This window comes from Corvus moneduloides, chromosome 18 (assembly GCF_009650955.1).
Source record: "Corvus moneduloides isolate bCorMon1 chromosome 18, bCorMon1.pri, whole genome shotgun sequence".
Taxonomy (NCBI): Eukaryota; Metazoa; Chordata; class Aves; order Passeriformes; family Corvidae; genus Corvus; species Corvus moneduloides.
This window is the reverse complement of record NC_045493.1, coordinates 5,526,502-5,545,481: the sequence shown is the minus strand read 5'-3', so window position 1 is coordinate 5,545,481 and position 18,980 is coordinate 5,526,502. Positions and strand designations below refer to the sequence as shown.

The window sequence follows — 18,980 nt, the reverse complement described above, 5'->3', positions numbered from 1 at the left end:
CAATTAGTGATCTCTTAACCTTTCCCTTGTAAAACTTGGATTCGGGAATACATCCATAGCTAACATTTCATTAGACTGGGATTTTAGATTTAAGCTTTGTGGTAGGATGGTAACTTTCTTAAGGGTTTTGTTTTCCTTGAATTTTTATGTGATAGTTTTAACTGTAAGATTCAGATTACCACACATTAGGCGAGTTTTACTTCATTTTCACACTTGGAATTAATTTACATTTCTGATGACTATGATTACCATAAAATAAAGCATTTTATGTGCCTGGATCTTGGATGTTAGAATAGGCTTATTTTTGTTGAGTTTTGATTTTATTCAAAACAAGATGACTTTCATGGAAGACCAGATTTTTCTAAGTTCTCTTGTGTTGTATTTTCTTCTGTATGTATTTCCAAGTATTTTTCAGGGTTAACAGGATTAGAGAAATACATACTACAAAAGAAGTTATGTAGAAAAAAGTTAGTATGCAGCTGAGTTTACGTACTTTGCTTTCTTCAGTCTTAATTAAATTTGACACTCAATGGCAATAATTAAGTTTATTGATTCCTGTGACCAGCCAGAAAGTACCTTGTGATGTTTATGAGTGAGCATGTATTTGTTCCATACCAAAAGAAAGCTATCCAAATCCATTTGCTTAATGCTACACTATAATCATGAAGGTCCAGTATAAGTACCTATAGGAGCTCTTTGAATGAAGGGCTTTTGACACCCGTAAATGTCTGGTTAGCATTGCCAGTGTTCAGCTCCCTTGCACATGAATCCATAATTGCCAGAGGGGATGCTCCAGTTCTGGTAAGACATTGGAGATTTCTGCATGATTACTGTCATTAGGACAAAGCCACTGATGATTGAGCAGAGCTTTTACTGTTTCACCAGAGTCTCATAAACAAAAATAATCTGGAACACGGGATAAGAACTTTTCTAATAATCCCAACACACACACACAAAAAAAGGATATCACAGCTGGAATACGCTTCTTTCATGGACGTGATTTAATCACATTTATGACTCACAGAAGTGTATTTCCAGTCCACAGAACACAAGCTAGAGTCCAACATTCTCATTTGTCTCTGTGAACCAAACATCTTCCTCTTTCTTTCATGTCCTGTCTTGTGAAGTTGTCCATACAAAAGCTGGTCAAATGCGACTCAAATGCCACTTTCAAACCCTGAAGTAAAAAATGAAGTAAAGCAAAGCTTCCATCGGTGAAATCTTACAATTAATAATTGTCCCATCTGTTGCTAACATTCTGCCTGGAGCCAACAGCTGTCCCTAGTTCTCAGCTACACAAGAGAAGTTCATGCATGGAACTTTTAGAGTGATAGTGCTTTTATCAATTTTTGGTTGTCATCTATCATTTAGTCCCCTACGGATACTTTCTTGTTAATTCACTGAGCACTATTAACCGAGTTTGATGACAGTCATGGAATTTCCAGGGAGGTTAAGTGAACTTACGTGGAGGGCAATGGCTGGGTATGGGTAAAAGGTCTGAATTCACCACTTCACTAGAAGAAGGCTGCAGTTTAAGCCTGAGGGTCGAGGCCTCAGCTCTGGTAGGTATTCCCTGCAGGTAACTGGCCTGAGGGAAGAGCTGGGGGTGCTTCCGGAGAGTGTGTGGGGAGAACAAATACTGTTGGAACAGCAGCTACATGGAAAATGAGAAAAGCCACTGCAGGTTAATAAATAAATGTGTACTTTGTTTTACACTTGTGGCATTTCCATCCCCTGCCTGCAACTCACCTGCCCTGTCTTGTCCACAGAACCTGCAGTGGGCCCGGGACGTGCTTCTGGGCAGCGGGGTGCCCTGGCAGCAGCTGAAGCACATGCCTGCACAGGGCCTCTTCTGTGAGAGGAACAAGACAAATTTCTTCAACGTAAGTTTACACAGCTGATAAACACAGTGTGCTTTCTCAGCCATCCCTGGAACACCTGTTTCTCATTCGAAAGGTTTGCAAGGGGTTGGGGATGTGAAATTCCACACAGGCATGTTAAACATGCCATGAGCAGCTAAAGGAAAGGAGAATTACAGGGATATTTACTGGGTGAATATCTCTCTCTTGAAGGGAACCACACTAGAAGGATTATTTCTGATGAGCTTGGAACCATGGGGGAGAGAAGCACCAACATTTTTCAGTTATGCATCCTTTACCATATACTTGATGGCTGAGCCCTCTTTAAAAATTCTAATTTCGTTCATTTAATTATCCCCTTGTTTATTGTTTCTCAACTCAACCTGCACGTCTCATGATGGAAAAATAGTGCTATTTGCTCTAAGAAATTAGTTGGAATGAGTTTTCTTGTGCTCTCCTCTCTGTAGCATGGCTCAGCAGAAAGAGTATCTCCAAGTCCCACAGTGAGGCAGCAGCACTGTCACAGAGACTGTCCCTGTGTCTGTGGTACCTGCCACAGGGGTGTCCGTGCCTCTCACTGGCATGGGACACACAGTACTTCTGAGACTTACATAGGCGTTCATCTATCAAACTCCCTGCTGTGATTGCTACTTACCCACTGCTGTTGTCTTTGGTATCTTTGGCTTTTCTGTGGTATGTTCCAGGGTTTTGTGCCTTTTGTTCTTTTGTGATAGGGTTCTTTAGCAATTCTGGTTTGCGGTGCGTGGTGAGAGCCTGGAGACGCTCTGCTTGTCATTCTGGGCTGAGTACAGTCCGTATCTGTTATGTGGTTGCCTGTGATGGCAGTGACAAGATTTTGTGTCTCTGCTTTCCCATCCAGTGCTTCTGTTTTAATATTGTAATAGTGAAATTTATTTCAGTTTTATATCTTTTAACATCTATCTTCATTTTTGCTGTATGTTGTGTTAATTAGCACCTCTGCAAACCTCTGTTGAGTACAAGGTAAATGCTTTTCTCTGATTATAATCCCTCACATGGGTTAAACAACTAAGGAATACTGACAATGGTTCAAAATGGAGTCATGGATCAGTCTGCAAAAAGGGTTTCTATATCAATACATCTTTCTGGAGAGAAGTTTTGATTAACAAGTACTGTCAGCCAGCAACTAAATACCACGCACCCCCCATGGGATGGGGAGGAGAATCAGAAAAAAGGTAAAGCCCATGGGCTAAGATAAGTTAAAAAACTGAAATAAAGTAAAATATTCTCATAATAGTAATGAAAAGGGAGATAACAAATAGAGAGGAGTAAACCCCAGAAAAACAAGTGATGCACAATACAGCTGCTCAATACCTGCTGACTGATGTACCAGTTCCTCAGCAGCAACCAGCTCCTTCCAGCCAGTTCCCCCCCAGTTTCTATACTGGTTTATATACATACCTCTATTCTACCCTCTGGCCAGTTCGAGTCAGCTTTCCTGGCCATGCTCACTCCCAGCTTCTTGTGCACTTCCTCACTGGCAGAGCCTGGGAAGCTGATTTAGAGTAAGCACTGCTTAGCAACAACTACAACATCAGTGTGTTATCAACATTATTCTCACACTGAATCCAAAACACAGAACTGTACCAGCTACTAGGAACGGAATTAACTCTATCCCAGCTGAAACCAGGGCACAGCCTGATAGGGTAGACTAAACAGTTGTGACCTGATTGATGGCTACAATTGGTGGCTTTGTGGTGGTTATTTCCCTGCACTGTCTGCCAGTTTTCCCTACAAAAATCCTGCTGTGATTAGCTCTTCAAACTGGTGGATGCTTTGACTCAGATTCACATAGCGCAAGTATTCTTGTAGAAATTAATGGAATTATTCAACATGCTTCAAGCCAAGTGTGAACTTTGCATGACCAAGGCTGACTTGTTCATCACTGCAGGGTTAAGTGTCAAAAGTATTGTTTTAATGTGTGAGGAAGATGAGCAGTAGGGAACTGAGAGGTGTGTATAAGGGAGTGTTTCTACTTGAAAATGTGAATTACCACATTAAGAGAGATCAATGGTTGACCCAAATTGTGTCTAGGTTTTGAGTGCTAATGCTAGCTAATTTAATTTAAAGAAATTCCACTATATTCCTAGCTGGAATTTTCTAGCATTATTTCAGAACGTAATTATTTCTTATTCTGCATACTGATATTTTTAAACTCTGAAGGGTGAAAAGTCCTAATATAGATACTAGACAGCAGTATAATAGTACTATTTTGTAAATCAACAAAAACACAATTCCCATAATTGATTTCTTTAATCAGAAATTAGATACACTTTGAGAGAAAAGACAACCTTCATATGCTGGCCCAGTGCAATATATTGGGAATGCTGTTAGAAAAGGCAGAAGGTATTTGTAAATGATATTTTCATTTTGAACTTGGGTCTGTCAACATACAAAGGTAGTGTTAGTCTGGAGTCCTCCATGCAGACCACTGTCTCCAGGCTTTAGAAGTTTTGGTTTGGGGATGAACTCCAGTGTCTCAGTTGTGGGGACATCTTGACTTATTCCTGCATGCATGTAGGTTAGTCTTCCTGGTAACAGGCACGAGTTTAGCATGATAAAATGTTTTGGTGGTCTCATTTTCTACCCAGCTATATTTTCAAAATCCTCTTCAAGTAACATTGTGTGAAGCATGTGGCATTAATCCAGAACAGATGACACAGACATAGCACAGTGAGAAAATCCAGATCTGAGAGGGAAAGGGCTACAAGTGCCCATGACAAAAAGCCAGTGGTGTCAGCTGACATTCCAGAATTGGACAAACCTAAATCTGTGAACAACTTGGAAAACAACCTCTGAGCTCTGCCTTGACCTTGCCTGGGTTAAACCACAACAATTCTGTTCTCATGCAAAGCTCCCGGCCAGGCAGTGGGGAATCGACTGAGCTGCACCATCTGGGTCAGTGCTCAGAGCACATTCTGGTGTGTCATCCCCTGTACAGATGGTGGTGCAGCCCACTGTCCCAGCTCCTGTCTTCACATACAGAGTCGGGTGATAAAACACAAATTCTAGCACTCTACAAAAGTAGTCTCATCTAATCTTAGAAATTAAATGGCCAACCTTACGATTTTCTAATCATTTTTATGTTCCCCAGGGCTATTTCCAACAGAAACCTTTCACTTAAAGTGTTTATTTGCTTCCATGAAATGCATTTGATTTTATTTTGAGAAGTCTTCAGCCGTCATGATACAAAAGAGTTAAATGAATGTCTCAGTGGTTTTCTGTAGATACTTTACTACTGGAATACCTTTTTCTTCTGGAGCAAGTAGCACTGGTGTTTTTAATCTCTTGTATAGAAGATTTAGGGTTGTTGAAATTACAGCTGACTCAATTTTACAAGTACAAACAACAGAGTACAAGAGGGAAAGCTAGCAGCTCCTCCCAGACATTTTATAAATCATGCATACTCCTAGTAGAATTATTTATGAAATGTTTATGACAGCACTGTATGAAAAGAAATAAACCTGGGTAAAGCTGTCTCTTGTTAAATTTTACTGCAGAACTGTTGGTCTGGATCTGTGTGTCACGGGCTGTTGTATAATTTGTTAGCTGTCACTCATATGCGACTTAAATGAGCAAAAAGGGCATTTTCAGTTAGCCCTGATTTCTTCTCATTTGATGTATTAGAATAATGTCAGGATGCTCAGAACTTCCCTTTTTCAGTTCTGAGAAAAAATAGTGTTACTGCATTGTTTCCCAAGCAGAAAAGAAAGGCCCTGATTTTTTACAAGCAGAGGTTTTTGCATGTCCATGGCTTTGTTAGTGATGATGATCGTATGAATGAATATTGCTGTTGGATTTTCAGGAGTTTTAGCTGTGTTCCTATAAACTACTGTCAAATCTGTTTTGTTTGGCCATTTCTCTCTTGCATGTCCAGGTACACTCCAGCTTTTCTCCTCTTCTTTTTCTCAGTGTGAGTGTAGATATATACAGAGATTTTTTTTTTGAGGATGGCTGCAGGATCGTTTCTATAGTAACTAAATTAGAAATTATTTCAGCAGGAGGAAAAAATCTCAATATATTGCTTTATATAGTAGGGCACTTTCTTATATATCCAGATTTCATGCTTCTATTAATAAAACAAAGTTAAACTTTGTGCACAGATGATGGGCATTCATCAGGCTGTGGGTGGGTAGGGATTGTGGAAGAAGCATTTTGGTGGTTGAGCTCCACATACCAGCAAATTCTCCATATGGTTTAATATACTCTATTTGTATTTTCCTGGCACATCATCTGTGGTAATAATAATCCGTTGTAATAAAGATCTTGATGTCCATCTTTGGTAACTGTTCCCCACAGACAAAAGCTGTGCATGCACCCTATATACTACAATGTAGATGTTGATGTGCTTGAAGTCTTGCTGCAAACTGTTATGGATAATTGTTTTATTTTTAATTCCAAAAGCAATGCAGTGTGTTAATTCTCTTCTGTATGTGTAAAGCCCTTCATTCTGCGGTCTGAGCAAGCAGGGTCAAATTAAGGTGGGGGCATCCACTGAGAGCCTGAAGCTGAAGACAGCAGTGATTTCCTTTATTTTGCCTTTGTTTGAGCCAAGTGTGACTGAGCACTGGCAGGAGACTCTGCTGAGCAGAAGGGCAAGTTCTGGACGCTTAAGTAGTTGAAGTCTAAATTTGGTGCTGCAAGTTTCTAAAGGTAGTTCTTATTATACATCATGGTGTTAACCAGTGGGAGCTTTCTCTGGTACTCTCTGTGTAGCAGGTTCTTTCCTTAGCTGTGTTCCAGGCTGAGAGTTACATCTGTCTGTCTTAAGAGGAAAGCTAATTCTGAAAAGGAGAGCAGGGTGCAGTTTTGGGATTCTGTGTGACCAGAGCTGTACAGGTGAATTCGAGATGTAGAAAAGAAGGCTCTTATGAAGTCCCCAATGTAGAGGACAAAAAGGCAACATGCCTCAGCTCTCCTGGAAGCTGGGCTGTTCTATCAAGGAAATTTCATTTTATGCCTCAGTTGTTTTTGTACATACATTACTGGTCACTGTCAAAAATATGGCATTGAGTGAATATATGGGATTTTCTTTTGATCCAATACAGCCGTCATTTGTTTCTCTCCCATTTCCTGAAGTGTAACCTCAGCATTAAGGATTCTCATGACTTCGATTAAAATGAAAGATTAGTTACAGAATTTAATGTCTCTGTTAGAGGTAACTGGCTATGTATCATCCAAGGGAAGAGGGAAATCCTTTAGCCATGCTCTGAACCTATTTTAGACGTGTGTTCTGCCCAGTCTGAGTTTGCTACTAATATTGGCTTGAAGAACCCCCAAACAGCATGCAATGCCAAGGGGCAGCTCTTCAAGGTTGCTTGAGACAACCTGACTGAAAGCTAAGGTTCAGTGTTTCCTGCCATGTACTTGAAAAACTTGGAACTGGAGGCAACAGCAGACTAAAGCCACTTTTGTAGAAATCTTACCACTCTGCTTTCCTTCCTGTCCTTGGCTGGTGAGAGATCTGAGTTACTCTCCTCCTGCTCATAGTTGATGTGTCTCTTTTTGGTTGGCAAATGTGCTTCCAGCTCCTAGACATCTGCTATGTGGAACATGAGCCTTCTGACCAAACTACTGCCATTTAAATCAGACTGGGGAAAAATGGAAAAAACTTGATGAAACTTACTGTGCATCCATTGAGTTGAGATTGTGCCCTCAGCATGGTGAGAGTTGGAGTTTAATGGGGGGGCTCTAAGAAAATTAATGGTTATGTTTTAGTTTGATCAGGATTGGTTCTGAAAAAAATGTTGGTCTTTTTAGTGCTTCTAACACCTTTTGTGAAAATGAGTATGAAGGGTTGCCAACTCAAATTAAAAAACAAAAAAAAGAAATCACAAGTCATATCCCAGAAGCAGAAGGGTTTAGTTACTCAGTTTTGTCATTCTTGCTTCTGAGTGTTTTGGATGCCATTTTTAGGCAACCTCAAGGGAACAGAAACCATAAAGGAATCATTAAAAAAAACCCCAACACTTTGATTTCAGTGACTAGGTAATGCTTGAAGAGAGTTATTAGACTTAGTACCATATAATATGCAAAAAAAAAGTGTCTAGAAAAGGTGACCTCCACCATTAACACTGTGTAGTTGCACTAAACAAAATAGTAATGATACCATAATGACAACATATAATAATAGTCTAATTTTTTTTCCCTACTACTTATTTTTCTTTTCTGTGCTTATTTTAGGTAGATAGGGACATCTGGTTAGGAGATGGTTAAATCCCTACCTACTTTAGAGGATAGAATTGTCTTTAATCTCTTCAGGAGATGCCCATATTACAGCCATGAAATGTCAGTGTTTTCCCTGGGCAGGAATAGGCCCAGCACGAGCGAGTGCTCTGCTTTGTGAAAGGGCTGTTCAGTAATGCAGATCCTCCTGCCAGCTCTCCAGTAAAAGACATCTTTCTGCTACATATTTTCTCCTTGTGCTAGGGAAGAGCAAGCTACTCTGGGAAATGATGTGACAGTTCAGAACTGGTGGTGTCAGCAGTGCTGGGCTGTGCTCGGGAGGCACCTGCTGTGGGGAGCCTCTGCTGCAGAGGGGCCTGGGGGAGCCAAGGCTCTCCTTAGGCAGAGATAAGAGACCTTGCTGCTCTGCCTCGGAGTTGGGCTGGAGCTGACACACTGCCTGCCTGGCTGCTGCCCCAGGAATTTTAACAAGGATTTCATAGCTTTTCCTACGTTCCCAAATAATGGCATTATAAAGCTATTGTTCTTCATCTGTGTGAGGAAACATTTCTGGTGTTTCCACGCATATTTGTGTGGAAAACTGCTGAGGAATAAATGAAAAACCCTCCAGGAGTCCCTTCTGGGCCAAATGATTGTATGATCATATGCCTTAATTTGTAAATACAGTCAGCTGTATAAATGGCAGATATTTTATGGTTACAGTACAAGCTAAAGTTTGGAAGACTGAAAAATGAAAACAAATTAGTGTTTTCCCATCCTCTTTCTTGTTCTTCTTCCTTTCTGGTCTTTGCTAATTTTCTCCATTTTCCTTCACTGTATCTTCTGCAGAGCAAAATAATGTTACAGGTATGATGCTTCCAGCACCCATCATTGAATGTTCCTTGAGCCACAGAATAGAGGAACTCCTACTGAAAAAAATAATTGTCTTACCTGCCTGCAGATTCAGGAAAGCATATTTTCATTGGTTAAATATAGTTCTTATTTAAAAGGTTATTTTTTCATCAAATCTAGAAACTGGGGTGGGGTTTTTTTTTTGTTTTTTAATGAACACTTAAATTTTGGACAAGTTGATTCATTAAAATGCATAATAAGGTGATAGCCTGGCCCTTTTCTCAAACCATGACTGAAAGTCAATTTTATGAAACTGAATGTATGAGAGATTAGTGACTCTGACTTACTGAATTTACTGAGGTTTTTGTGTTTGAAATAGGCAGACTGTTTCTATGTGGAAAAAGGTAGCTTTTCAAAAATCATATTTTAGTCAAGTAATCATATTTAGTCAAGTAATATAATATAATATAATATAAGTAAGTATTATAATATAGTATAAGTAAGTAATAAGTAATATAATATAGTATAAGTAAGTAATATAATATAATATAAGTAGTCATATTTAGTCAAGTAATCACACAAGTCCGTTGTTTTTCTTGTCTAACTTGGTAAATGGCCTCCACTGGGGAAAGGGGAAGCAGGAAAGTGTGATCCAAGTTGTCCGTACAGTCAGAGTTAAATGATTTCTTTTCTGACTTTACCCTTGATAATTGTTCTTTTGTCAGTAACAAGCCATTTTCCATCTTTGCCCTTTGTTTTTCCATTTGTAAAGTTAATGTACTTCTACTCATACATCCCTTGTCCACTGATTTTCTAACAGTTTAAAGAATGTTTTTAGTAGGTACAGAGGAGTTTGTTCTCTCATTCTCTCTCACTTGCTCTCATGTGTGCTCAGTTTCTTATGCAACCTTAATACCAACTCTGGGACCAAAGGTAAGCAAGGAGTTAACTGTGCAAGTGCAGTTTTCATAGTGATTGGCTTGAGACCAGAAACCCAGTAAGCAATGAAGTCCTAAAGTTGCCTATAAAAAGCTAGATAACTTTTTCAACCTCTGCCCAACATGTTATTTACAGTTCTTCACTCCATCCTCTTGGAAAAACAGAACTCATCAGTGAAAAATGTCTGTCGTTCACAGAGTTTTCTGTCTCAATATATACACGCTGTTCTTTCTGGCCAACTTTGCAGGCTTCCAAGACCCAGCTAGTAAAGATGCCAATAAATCTAAATCCCTGGAGATACGAGCATGGAGTTTTGGACTGTCGTTTGTGCCAGTGGATATTAAACAGCTATTTTTTTCCATTCTGTTTCCCTAGGAAAAGTTTCTTCTTTTGTTGAGTAGATGAATTTCTAGGCAAAGGTAAGCAAGGGAACAAATAACCTTGAAATAAAGGAAGGTATTGCTTTACGGAAGAGAGATTGTCATGGAGATTGTAGTGTGTTAGAGGACATAAAGCAGTTTGTTTTAAACCTGGATCTTAAAAGTCTAGCAGCAACCATTCCACCCACTCTGAACAGTATTTGAAAGATGGAGACTTGCTGGAATACTGTGTGATGAGTGTCCTTTTACAAATGTGTAATGAATAAATCCATAATTTGATTTTTCCATCTGCTAGCTGTGTATCAGATACAGGTGGGAGAGCTACCTTTAGACACTTAATGGGGTTACTTTTACACTTGGATTGGGTTCTTTCCTCTTAAAATAATTTGAATAGGATTTTTTAACTAACTTGAGATTTTTAAATACAGTAGGAGAACAGAGTTTTAAAGGTAGTGATCCATGAAAGGTCTTTAAAATACGTGTTTTTATATTATATGTCTGTTATACGTCTATTATCCAGTTACCAGACTAGTTTTTGCAGGTTCTTACTATGAATTATTTCTCCTAGTTTTATCATGGAAATAAATGGCAAGAACAGTTACATCAGTGTAGACTGTGCATAATCAAAACAAAGCAAACAAAACCAGAAAAGACTAAATCTGGAATCTTTGAAGAAAATCTAAGACATAAAATTGAATCTTTAGTTGGCTGTCTTTAGCTTTCCTTTCTCCTACAAATTCCTACAGTCTCTCTCTGAAAGCTTTGACACAGAATTCCTATTAATATCCATGTGTGGAATTCACACAAGAATGTTGAACAGGCAAATAATGTGCATGTGTCTGGAGTGGTGAAGTTGTACCTTGTTTTCTTTAAGTACCCTCTTCTTTTGTTCTAAAACTGGTGGCATCACTCTGAGGAATATTTGTGAAATGGATGTAGAGCCAGAATCAAGACATACTCAGGGAAGTTTTCTTCAATGCTTCTTTCTTAGGTGAAACTGTGTGATCATGCCAAGATGAGCTGTGCTTTTTGATGAGCTGCTTCTACCAGCTGTATGTTGAGAGGATTCTGTGATGTTAACCAAGGCAGTTTCCTCTTCTATATATTCAATTTTGTGGATATTTCCAGGACTGCTTTTGAGGTAGATACCAGCCTATATCTGATCTTGCTCAGTATGGCACTTGTCTGTTCCATATTCCAGGTATGGCAGATTGTTTTCATTCCTGTATCTTGTCTGTGTAAAAATACCAGTCTCACTCTGAAGGCAAAAGACCCCAAATGGCAGTAAGGGAACACAAAACCACTTCCATCAGTCAAACAGCTCATCCTGCTTTTCTGGAATCCTGTGAGCATTTCATTCTGCACCAGTGATGGTTTTAATTTACCTGGACTTATGGTAATTTATTTTAACTTTCATCCTTGTGGAAAGAAGAGAATTAATGGTGAAATTAATTTTATTTTATAGAAGAAGTATATTTCATGAGAAATATTCCAGGAATTTCAGTTCTCTGGAAAAGGATAATAAGTATTTTTCATGGATATACACTGCCTTAGTGTAAAAATGAAACCAGAAAAATGTGGGATGAGAGCACCATGGTGCCAGTCTGTGTGTACCTGTGCAAACAGGCAGCATTTATAGATAAATGTTTTTAACTTAATGGCTACAGCAAGATATAACTGGCCAAATTAAAAAGGTTAAGACAGAGACAATAAGGTGGCAGATGATGATAGGTAAGAGCATATTTGTTGCTGTGTAGGCTGACCAGTTTGCTAGCTGACTGCAGTTATCACTGTGCAGAGTGATAAGCAGTTGAAGCAGGAGTTGTCTGAGTAATAGTACTCCATCTTTTGGCAAAATTCCTAAAGTTAGAGGAGTAAAAATGTTGAATATTGTTCCAGACTCTTTGGCTCCTGTGGAGGAGGTAGGATTTCCTGGCATAATATGAACACTTTTGGAGTTTGCTTGGTAGCTACTATGGGAAACAGCAGGGGCTGACCACTTAGAAAAGGTGAATTTCTCAGCCTCCTGAAAGGAATTAAAACAAAATGGGATTGAGTGGGTGAGTGAAAGTAATGAAGCCCAATAGTGGTCAGTATTTCAGCTTGCTCCTCTGAACACTCAGATGTACGACTGATCTGACAAGGGAATTTCTATAAGAGCTTAAGTGACAAATGGCTTTTTTCCAGGATCTTATGGCCTTTGTTCATTTCAGTTGCCTCCACTTCATCTCCTCCAGTTTGCTTACTCACCTTCTGTCAATAAAGTTTCACAAATTCAGCTTTTATGAAGTTGTTTGATTTTTCTATAGGTTTGAGGAAGCAAAATCAAAAAAAAAAAGCCACCACAAACTTTTCACTTGAAGCTCTTCCTAACAGTTACTCAGAATGAATTATGAATTTTGCTGGCTATTTGGTTTGCTGACACAGTAAAAATCAGAACTGAAAACTCCTACCAGGTCATTTTCTATTTAAATCTTTGTCTCTTCAGCTGCTCCCTGTGTGTATATTCAAAGTGTATTAGCACTTAGACTATGATCTGCTTAGTAGACTGAAACTAGTGGGAGTCATTAATACAATGGCATTTTCTTAAGTATTCAGATGTTTGAGATAATTTAATTAGCTCAGTATAACAGCTAAAATGAATTCTGTTTACACATACCTGATTTATTCCTCCTGACAGACTACACTAAGGGTTTAATAAAAAGTGTGTGTTGGGGTTTGTTGCTTGTTTTTTTCTTAATGAATAGTATAACTAGCTATTACAGCATTTCAGAATCTCTGAGCTCCAGTTATTTCAGTGATCCTGAAGTGACTGAAGTATTTCCAGTGGGAAAAAATCTGGACAAACCTAAAGATAGGCCAGGCTTTTATGTCCATATAGCTCATCCATGGAGAAGCGTGTGTAGCCATCCCAAACTCTGACACTTTAACACTGCCTTCTATCATGGCTGATCTTCTTAATATAGAGTACATATTTTATGTTTGTAATCCATGTGTGTCACAGCTCGTGGCAGATTCAGTGTTAAAAAAACTTAAATAGAATCATAAATCAGATTTTAAAGAGAAGTAGGGCTTGCAGGCCCGTGTAGTTGTATAACGAAGATGGGATTTCTGATGTGAATGCAGTGCAATGATTTCAAAGGTGTTTTCTTGGTAGCATAAGAGAAAATACTCATAAAGGGAATGTAAATGTGGAAATGAAATGCACATTCCAAATACTTTGTAGGCTGAAATACTGACAATGGGATAAACTTAATCCTTAAAAATTGTATTTAATGACACATAAAGGTGCTGTTTTCATGCCTGTAACACAGTAGTTTTTCCAACAGGCTTGAAAGAAAAACATATGGCTTTGTTTGCCCTTAGACTGACAGCTCTGTACTAAAGGTCTTACTGAAAATTACTTACTTCCCAGCAGGTTTCAGGTCAGGGTATTTTCATTGTCTTTTTTTTTCCAATTAATACGAAAGCAAAAGTATTTTTCTGAATTATTTATACTAAAGAGAACATTACTTTCAGGACCAACAAAAATAATACTTAGCATTTTTTAGTGATTCAAAGAAAACGTGCAACCATGTACACATTTTCTGAAAGTTAAGCTTATTTCAAACAAAGATTTTGGAAGCTTAAGCTTTTACTAAATGTTTTTTTAAAAAAACTTCTTTTCAATATTTAAATTCCTTGAGTAAATAAGCAGTGTTCTATATAGTTTATAAACAGAACACTAAGCTATAAAAGCATTAGAAACTGACTGAAATTTAAAATTAACAGCAGTGAGTGTGTTCCAGCTGGAGGAAGTCTTGATCAGGAAACGGGCTTGGATTCTCAGCATTGCTAGGTTGTGTTACAGAATTTCAAATGAAGAATTTTACCAAAAAACCCAGTGTTGATTGCTTTGGAGATCGTCAGTGTCTTGATGTGAAATTTCAGAAAAGTCAGTTGCCCTTGCTGACATTCAGAAATACCAACTCCTGTGCCATAAAAGTTATTATTTCAAGTTGTGCCCCTTGTCACCCAGGCACTTAGAAAGCAAAAGGATTTGAATTAGGAAAGAAAAGAGGAGACATATAGACAGGACTTAACTGCCCTGCACATTTCCTGCCTGGGGAGTTCTCAGCCTAGGATTTAGTAATCCTAAAGAATCAGTAAATGTCACCCTGCTGACAAAGTATGGGAGAAACAATTTTAGGAAGAAGGGTGGGTTTCTTCTATGTAAATTAGTAGTCAGTGAGTATTGCTCTCTTTCTGAAATCTTTGCTAGAAGCCACAGATACTGTTTTCTGGGCTGAGCATCACTGTGACAGGGCAGGCAGGTAAACCATTCCCATGTAGGCCTATTTTCTGGGTTATTTTGTCACTGTCTTCTCAATATGTCACTTTCCTCCCTTCAAAATCTGACAAGTCTGTGCTTGCTTTTTGTGAATAATTGAGCCAGAATAAAATTTCCTGCCTCTGTATGTTCTCAAATCAGTAAGGTAAAGCAAAGAAAAGTGTCTTTCTTCCTGAAAACTTCTGTCTGAGAGCTGTCTCCAGCAGAAGACTGGAGCTGACAAAATGAAAGGCCCACCAGGAGATGAATCTGAATCTGAAGTCTTTTAAGTATGTGGGCAGCAAGGTGAAGACAACAAGACGATGAACTGCAGATTTCTGTTCCAAGTCTCCTTTAGGCTTCATTTATTCCTATTGACACCTTTTGACATACTCCTCTCCCATTTTTCCATTTGCACTTACGCTTCTTCCATTTGCCCTTTTGAGAACAGTTTAAATGTAGTGTGTCGATAAATAATTTGATATGATTTGTTTGTCTCTAGACAGACAGCATATAGTCCATCTGAAATTCCCAAAATAATAGCTTTATCTGTAGAAATTGCTGTTCTTGAGCAAGTTTTTCAGGTATAAAATTCCATCAAATTCAGTTCCAGCACTGATGGAAAAGAGAAATTTTCCTGGAAAATACTTGTGGAAGACCACAAAATTTACCACTGAATTAGACAGGGATTTCTAGGCAAATATTTCAGTCTGGTAGCTGTTGTTATCTGACTGTTTGCAAGATTGAAAATACCTGAGTTAAAGGAGGCAAATACTGCTGCTGGAGGAATGAGATACTTTGTAGTTCCTGTAGGACTTGCGCTGAACTGGAAACTTGAGATTACTCTCATCTCAACAAGGAAAAAAAAAGTCATCTGTAAGTGAAAACAATGTCCTTTCTCCTTAAAAACAAGAGGTGAAATCTACTTCTGCTAAGTGGAAATAGAGTTTGTGCTAGGCTTTACAGTGCATATCCTTCAAACTGAAAAAAAAATATTTGAAAATGGAACAGAATTTCAAATTACTTTAACAAACTCATATGCTGTGTTTGCAAGGAAAACTGGCACCCTTATCTCAACAGTGCAGAGAGGCCTGCAATCTTTCTGAACATTCATTATTCACCCTAGAACATTTCATGGAGAAATCCCAGTGTACAGAAGTGTAAAATCATTTCCATCTGGCTCCTAGTATTGTGGCACTGGAGAGCATGTGCTAGAGCTCACATCCTGTAGGTGATTCTGTCTGAGGTGTTCATCAGACTTTTTCTGATGGTTATTGATTTGAAGATACGATTTTTAAACAAAATTTAAATGAGACTCAAAGCAGGAAACACGGAGTGCAATACAAACTTCTCAGTTTCGATGGTCTGGAATAGTGCTTTGCACTCCTGCTTTCCCGTAACTGAAGGACAAGTATAGGACATGGTCTTTGAGGATTACCAGTTGCACCTAGGATGATTGTTTTTCTTTCTCAGAGATGGTTTGCTGAGCTGAAACCATTCATTTTGAGTATTTGTTTTTAAAAGGACAAATGTTAGGTCATCTTGTTGACTCTGGGCATGTTTCAAGTTCCCTGTAATTGCTCTGTCAGTCTTTTTCCCATCCATCCTTCCTTGCCGAGATGCATAAAGCTACATTGTTTTGTTCCTATATCACCTAAATTAAGCTTAAAAAGCAGTAAATGTCAGCTGTCTCTACAGCCCTCATTTGCACAGTGTCTCCAACTAATAAAATAAGAAAATAGTATATAATCTTTTACCCTTAATCAGCCAGAAGACTTAAATAGTGTCCTAAATACTGCTCAGTATAAAAGTAATGAGTGAAAAGGCCTTTGATTTTACGTGGTGTTAAGTCTGAACCAAGAATGCTGGTGGGATGGTGCCAGCCATGCTCTGCAGGAACTGGAGCAGGCAGCGCTGGGAGCAGGACTGCCTGAACCAGGGCTGCAGCTTATGGGGATGTGTGTGGGTGCCTGTGAATAACTCAAGGACATTTCTGACGTGAGCACCAAAGGTTTAGTCCCTTTCTATGAGCACCAGGTGGTTCTATCCACTTACTTTTCACAACCCTCCTGAATTCGGAGCATCTCTGTAACATGTCCCATAGCCAGAATATGAAAATCCTGTGGCATGTTGTTGGTTCCCACAGGTACAGGGGATGCCACTTACCCTTCATCGAGCAGATGTATTTTTTACCTTAGGTAACTAATTCGGAATTATTTTGCTCAGTAGCATTGTAAGTTATGTACACCTGCACATGCAAATATTCAAAATTCATTCTGCTTGTGATGGTTCAGACAACTGACTAATGTATGCTGTAGGAGTCTGCAATGCAAACATGGGAAATACCATGGTGATTATGAAAATGCTGGTCAGAGAGACAAAAAACTGATAAGAAACCTTTGGAATTGGACAGAATGAAAGATAATATGTGGTAAAAAAAATACCCTTTTAAACTTTAAAGATAAAGAGATAATTTCAAATTAATGAACACCAACAGTGTATTTAATTCCAGGTACACAAACTACTTAATTTGCATAAAAAATGACAATACATAGGAAAAAGCCCCAGTGTAATAGGGGAGATAGGAGCTCTACTGTGACTAAAGGAGCAGATGAAAAAGGGCAGGTCAGAAAGAAGCCTATTTGCATGAATACATAGAAAGTAAGTATTCATTCCAGTTCTGTATTTAAAATGTAAATCTGTGTTATGCAGTCGAAAGAGTAAAGGTTAATGGATTTTTGAAATGGTAGTGTCAGAACTGTGTTGTTAATCAGTATAGAGTTTGTTATTGCCTTTGGTGGAAAGGTGTGAGAGGCAATGAAGACATGGTTTATTTTAGAGAGTGGTAATGCCCATAGTGAAATCTTAGCTTTAAAATAAGAAAAACTCTCTCTTACAGTTTAAGTGGAGACATAGATACAGGGTATTGTTGATTAATATAATTTTATAGAAGGTAAAGATGATAGCTGAATTATTCTTTAGCTACTTTTTCAAGATGCTGTTAAGCATGAAAGTATGTATATGATGTATGCAAACAAGTAGGAAGTGGCAAAGTGGCTTTCAACGTGAGAACCCTTGAATTGCTGTGCTAAGAAAATAGGAACATGAAGAAATGAAAAGATGGGTTAAAAGTGGCTAAAATGATGGGAAAAGAAGATAATGTTAGCACCTGCCTTCTACCTAGCATGTGGGGACTGTCGTAGTTGAGAAGCAAGGTATTAAACCTGAGGTGTTAGTAAAGAGGATGGATTTTGATCATTTCAGAATAATCCTATTAAGTGGGAGAGGGAAAAAAACCAAACTGAACCAAGTCCCTGCAATGCTTAGAAAGGCAAGGAAGAGGTCAAAGCAATTGCCCTGCTTGCAAAAGTGAGAGAAAGGAGCAAGCAAAGATAAAATGTTTAAACTTTTGAGATGAACGTAATCTGGAGCAGAGCCTGGATCAGTGTCTGGGAAAAGAAGATGGGTTTAGCTGTGCTAAACTGAGATTGAGAAAGATGTATCAGTGAGTTTGTGAGGCAGGATTACATGGACTGAGGTCGGCAGTGCACTGGCACACGTTTTGGGTGGGGATTGACGAAATAATCAAAAGTAGGGAGAGGGAAGTCCGGGGGAAAGGACAAGGGGAGATCTTTGTTTTTCCCTTCAAATAGTTTGAGAAAGGCAGAAGGATGTAATGAAAGAAGTGGCAAAGGACTGGTGCGAGAACGGTGCCAGCAGCACCCTCGGTACCGCAGGAGCTGGAGAGGGGACGATGCGACAGCGGCAGCACGGGAGAATGGTCCGAGGCCGCCGCGCCGCGTGTCGGTGCCGTGCGGGGGAGCTGCGGTGTGGCCCCGCGGGGGCGAGCGCACAGCGGTGCGGGCTCTGCCGCCTGCGGGGGCGGCCCCGCGCCCGGCCATGGCGGCAGCTGCGGCGGGGAGGCGGCCGGTGGCGGGCGGCCGCGCTCCGCCGCTCCGAGCATCCCGGCGGGCCCCGCCGCCTCGGCGCTGCGGGCAGCGCAGCCAGCCGGCCGCGCCGGGGAAAAATAGGTCACGGACGGGCCTTCGGTGGCGGCGAGGTGAAGGGCGGTGAAGCGGCACCCGCGGGGTTAAACTGGGTCAGGGAATATTTCGGGAAGGTTTGGCGGACAGGTGGGAGCAGATAACTGGTTTTTATTAATGCTCGCGAACCGACAGCGGCAGCTGTTCGCTCCGTTGCCCTAAGCGGGATGGCTGCGAGCCAGGCTCGGCGGTAACCGGCACCGACATCCTCTTGTCAGGAACGGCCGGCCCGGCCCGCAGCCTCCCGGCGGCGAAGACAGAGGGAGAAATAAAATAAATAACTATCCGCGGTGGCAGGAAATCCGAGGTATGCGGCTTCCAGGGCTCGGGCAACTCCGGTGCGAGAGGAAGTGTGAGCCGGGCGGGGGCGGTCAGGTGGAGGCGCGGGGGCGGC

At 39.9% G+C, this 18,980-nt stretch overlaps 1 protein-coding gene and 2 long non-coding RNA genes across 9 annotated transcripts in view; 2 read left to right on the top strand and 1 right to left on the bottom strand.

Annotated features, from left to right (window-relative positions):
* Positions 1-18,980, top strand: part of CABIN1 (calcineurin binding protein 1) — a 107,820-nt gene that overhangs the window by 45,276 nt on the left and 43,564 nt on the right. For all 6 annotated transcript variants that reach the window (XM_032128507.1, XM_032128505.1, XM_032128506.1 and 3 more), the window contains exon 30: positions 1,770-1,883. In XM_032128507.1, the coding sequence (XP_031984398.1) occupies positions 1,770-1,883 (114 nt within the window). The remainder of the gene's footprint in view (positions 1-1,769; positions 1,884-18,980) is intronic.
* LOC116453260 lies at positions 979-1,837 on the bottom strand. Of its 2 annotated transcripts, XR_004243729.1 has the most exons (3): positions 1,750-1,837; positions 1,465-1,654; positions 979-1,177 (listed from the first exon to the last, which is right to left on the bottom strand). It is a non-coding gene; the product is annotated as an uncharacterized LOC116453260 (long non-coding RNA). The 2 variants fall into 2 exon arrangements; XR_004243728.1 differs by lacking the exon at positions 1,465-1,654.
* On the top strand, positions 3,546-12,949 carry LOC116453261. The gene is made up of 2 exons (XR_004243730.1): positions 3,546-9,362; positions 9,487-12,949. It is a non-coding gene; the product is annotated as an uncharacterized LOC116453261 (long non-coding RNA).